Consider the following 3,572-nt stretch of genomic DNA (forward strand, 5'->3'; position numbering starts at 1 on the left):
ATTCTATCAGTGTAAACTTGTCATCCCATTCTTAAAGATTTGTTTTAACTCTGTATTTAGTTTCTGTGAACAATTTTATTGAACACATTTTTGACACATGCTATATCCAAGGCAATATGCCAATTACTATTCTGAAATATAATGTGGAGCAATAGAAAAGCTGCTGACTAACTCATGCAGAAAATCCCAGAGAGAAACTCAACACATTTCAATGTAAACAACATGGATTAACATCAATTAAGCTCACACTGTGATCCAGAAACTACGTGCCCATTAATTTAATTCTTGACATGTCATGTATTTGAATTTCTACTTTCTTGATGGATTGAAGAATCTAATAACTTTCCCTGGTATGATAGAGCAAGTAGGATTTTGAGAAAATATTTGAACTTAGACTAAATAATCTAATGATATTAGCATTATTAAGTCACAATATAATGGAGTTGAAAGAGATATTAAAGGTGACTTAATACACCTAGCACTGAATCCTTGACAAATATAAAAAAAAGAAAATGGTTACACAAAACGAAAACACTCTGCCATTGCAAACGTTATGGAAATTAAAGGGCATCTGACGCTCGGGATGCTCCTTTTGATTCAGAGCAACGTATTCTCTCCTTTCCTTCAGGTCATTAATGTTACCTTAAGCCTTTGAAGGACAATAGAGTGAGACTAATACTCAACCAGTAAGTTGTATATTTAGATATCAATGTCATGTGATGTGTGGATTTTTCCTATGTTGACAAATTACTCTCTATTATCTTTGACATTCTTCAACTAACAATAGTCATTGATTTGTTTTCTGAAATTATCTGGTTTCCATGTTCTTTCAAAGTACCCCATGCTGGTTTGAAAGTTGTAGAACAGATGTTGCTTGAAAGTTAAGACTATGATTTTTTTCTGTATTTTAGAATCTACATTTTTTTACTTTTCAAATTTAAGGTAAATGGGTAATGGTCATTTTGAAAAACTACATCATATCATTAGCCTTTGCAGCTTGAAAAAATTCACGGTATTGTGCAAATGCTCTGGTAATCCACAAGCCACCATCAGTAACATGTTAGAAGGTACATATCAACTCCATGATCACAGAATATGACCAGGAAAACGTGCATCTTGTGTTGGTCTTCAAAAAATATTCTCATATGAGAAGTATTCTGAGCTCTACTAGTTCAATAAAGAAATCCAGTTAGCAGGGGTCATCAGGGTTCATTGTTTCTTTACCACTGTGATGAAGTATATAAATAAATCATGCTATTGTATTTCTTCCCAGGAACTATTCAAATTAGAACAAGAAAACACAACTCCTCTGCTGTCAAGCTATAAGTACGACATCTGTGGGAAATTAAGCTCTGCCTTGTAGGGTGGCAGGATTATATGCAGTATATGAGATTCACAGTGTATCTGTTTCAATAGGGAAACAACTGTTTAAGTCAGTTGGTTAGAGTCAGAACTACCGTAAGGAAATATTATGAATCTAGCTACAAACAGAAACAAAGGGAAATGTTTGTAATTCTTATTGATTTTAGGTCTGATAAAATGTAATTATTATGCATTATAAACAGTAACATGTGTGACAACATACATTACAAAGATTTTGAGAGGCAAAGAAAAAACATCAAAATAAAACTGATAACCCTTTGTTTTTAAGCTAAATTTAAAGGACAAACCTTGCACTCATCCTAAAATGTTCTGATCAGTATTAATGTCAAGGTCCTAGATGTCAGTTTTCCCCCCTCTGATCATGCAGTCATCTGTTGTCCCAAGGAAACAGGAGAAATAGTCTGCTTGGATGAGGGACAATGGTCTCCACAGAATCCTTTAAGTCTCTGTCTTGCTCCAGCTCTCTGTCTCTCTCTCCTAAACACACACATGCATGCACACACACACACACACACAGAGAGAGAGAGAGAGAGAGAGAGAGAGAGAGAGAGGATGAGAGAGAGAACAAAGAGTGAGAGAGAGAATACAGATATGCAGAAAAGTATAATCACTTTTTTATTTTAAACTTAGAAGCTTCTGACAATATAATGAGAAGACAATGGGGACTGGAAACCATTCAATGGTAGCTGAATTTATCTTGGCTGGTTTCTCAACCAAACCAGAGCTGCAGCTGCCCCTCTTTCTCCTCTTCCTTGGAATCTACCTTCTCACAGTACTGGGGAACCTGGGCATGATCATCCTGATTCTACTCAGCTCGAACCTGCACACCCCCATGTACTTCTTTCTCAGCAGTCTGTCCTTCATTGACCTCTGCCATTCCACAGTCATTACCCCCAAAATGCTGGTAAACTTTGTCACAGAGAAGAACATCATCTCCTACCCTGAGTGCATGACTCAGCTCTACTGCTTCCTTGTTTTTGCAATTGCAGAATGTCACATGTTGGCTGTGATGGCATATGACCGCTATGTTGCCATCTGTAACCCTTTACTTTACAATGTTGTCATGTCTCATCATCTCTGCTTCTGGCTCACCATGGGAGTTTACAGTTTGGGTATTGTTGGATCATCAGTTCACACAGGCTTTATGTTAAAATTACATTTTTGCAAGATTAATGTGATTAACCATTATTTTTGTGATCTTTTTCCACTCTTGGAGCTATCATGCTCTAGTATATACATCAATGAACTCTTGGTTCTTTTCTTGAGTGCATTGAATATCCTAACACCTGCATTGACCATCCTTATGTCCTACATCTTCATCATTGTCAGCATCCTCCGTATTCGCTCCACTGAGGGCAGGTCCAAAGCCTTCAGCACCTGCAGTTCCCACATCTCTGCTGTTGCCATCTTCTATGGTTCTGCTGCATTCATGTACTTACAGCCATCATCAGTGAGTTCAATGGACCAAGGGAAAGTGTCCTCTGTGTTTTATACTACTGTTGTTCCCATGCTGAACCCATTGATCTACAGCCTGAGAAATAAGGATGTCAAATCTGCTGTAAAGAAAATTCTTAACAGATGAACATGAAAGGCTCATGAATGGAGATGTTGTCATATTAGAAGCATATACTTATTTTGCCTGTGTATGATTTTTGTTAGCCCGACTTTGCTTACCTACACTCTGGTAAACCTAAATTCTTACAGTGCGATCATAATCAGAACCATGCATATTCACTTCACTGAGTTAATGCCTCAGCAAATGCATCACACATATGATGGTGATTATGATCTCTTTATCTTGTAGCATTCATGTATGTAAGACTGTCAAATGTCAGTTTCAGGAACCAAGGGAATATGTTGTCCACATTTTAGTCTATCTTTGTGTTCAGCTGAATTACCTGGCCTATAGTATTAAAAATAACTGCATCAGTGTTGCCTAGAAATGATATTGTTTTAAAAAAATATGTTTAAGAAAAGGAGATGATCTTGCAAACCAGTTAATGATTTTTATATTGTTTTAGTAATCTACTGTGTATTGGTGTGCATGTCAACATTGTCCCTCATTTCCATTGTCTTGTTTTCCTATGAACATTCATGTCATTTGCTAAGTCGAACTTGGTGTTATCTGTATCATTGAGACATGTATTGGAATAAATACTAAAATTACAAAAGATAGATAATCCCAAATC

The 3,572-nt window shown here is 36.5% G+C and overlaps 1 protein-coding gene across 1 annotated transcript; it reads left to right on the forward strand.

Moving 5' to 3' along the window:
* Nucleotides 1–2,035: 2,035 nt before the first annotated feature.
* LOC110301726 lies at nt 2,036–2,965 on the forward strand. Its single transcript, XM_021172346.1, has one exon. It carries the CDS (start codon nt 2,042–2,044, stop codon nt 2,963–2,965), a length of 924 nt encoding a protein of 307 aa, XP_021028005.1. The 5' UTR covers nt 2,036–2,041.
* The last annotated feature ends 607 nt before the right edge of the window (nt 2,966–3,572 follow it).

The sequence above is a fragment of the Mus caroli genome, chromosome 9 (genome assembly GCF_900094665.2).
Source record: "Mus caroli chromosome 9, CAROLI_EIJ_v1.1, whole genome shotgun sequence".
Lineage (NCBI taxonomy): Eukaryota > Metazoa > Chordata > Mammalia > Rodentia > Muridae > Mus > Mus caroli.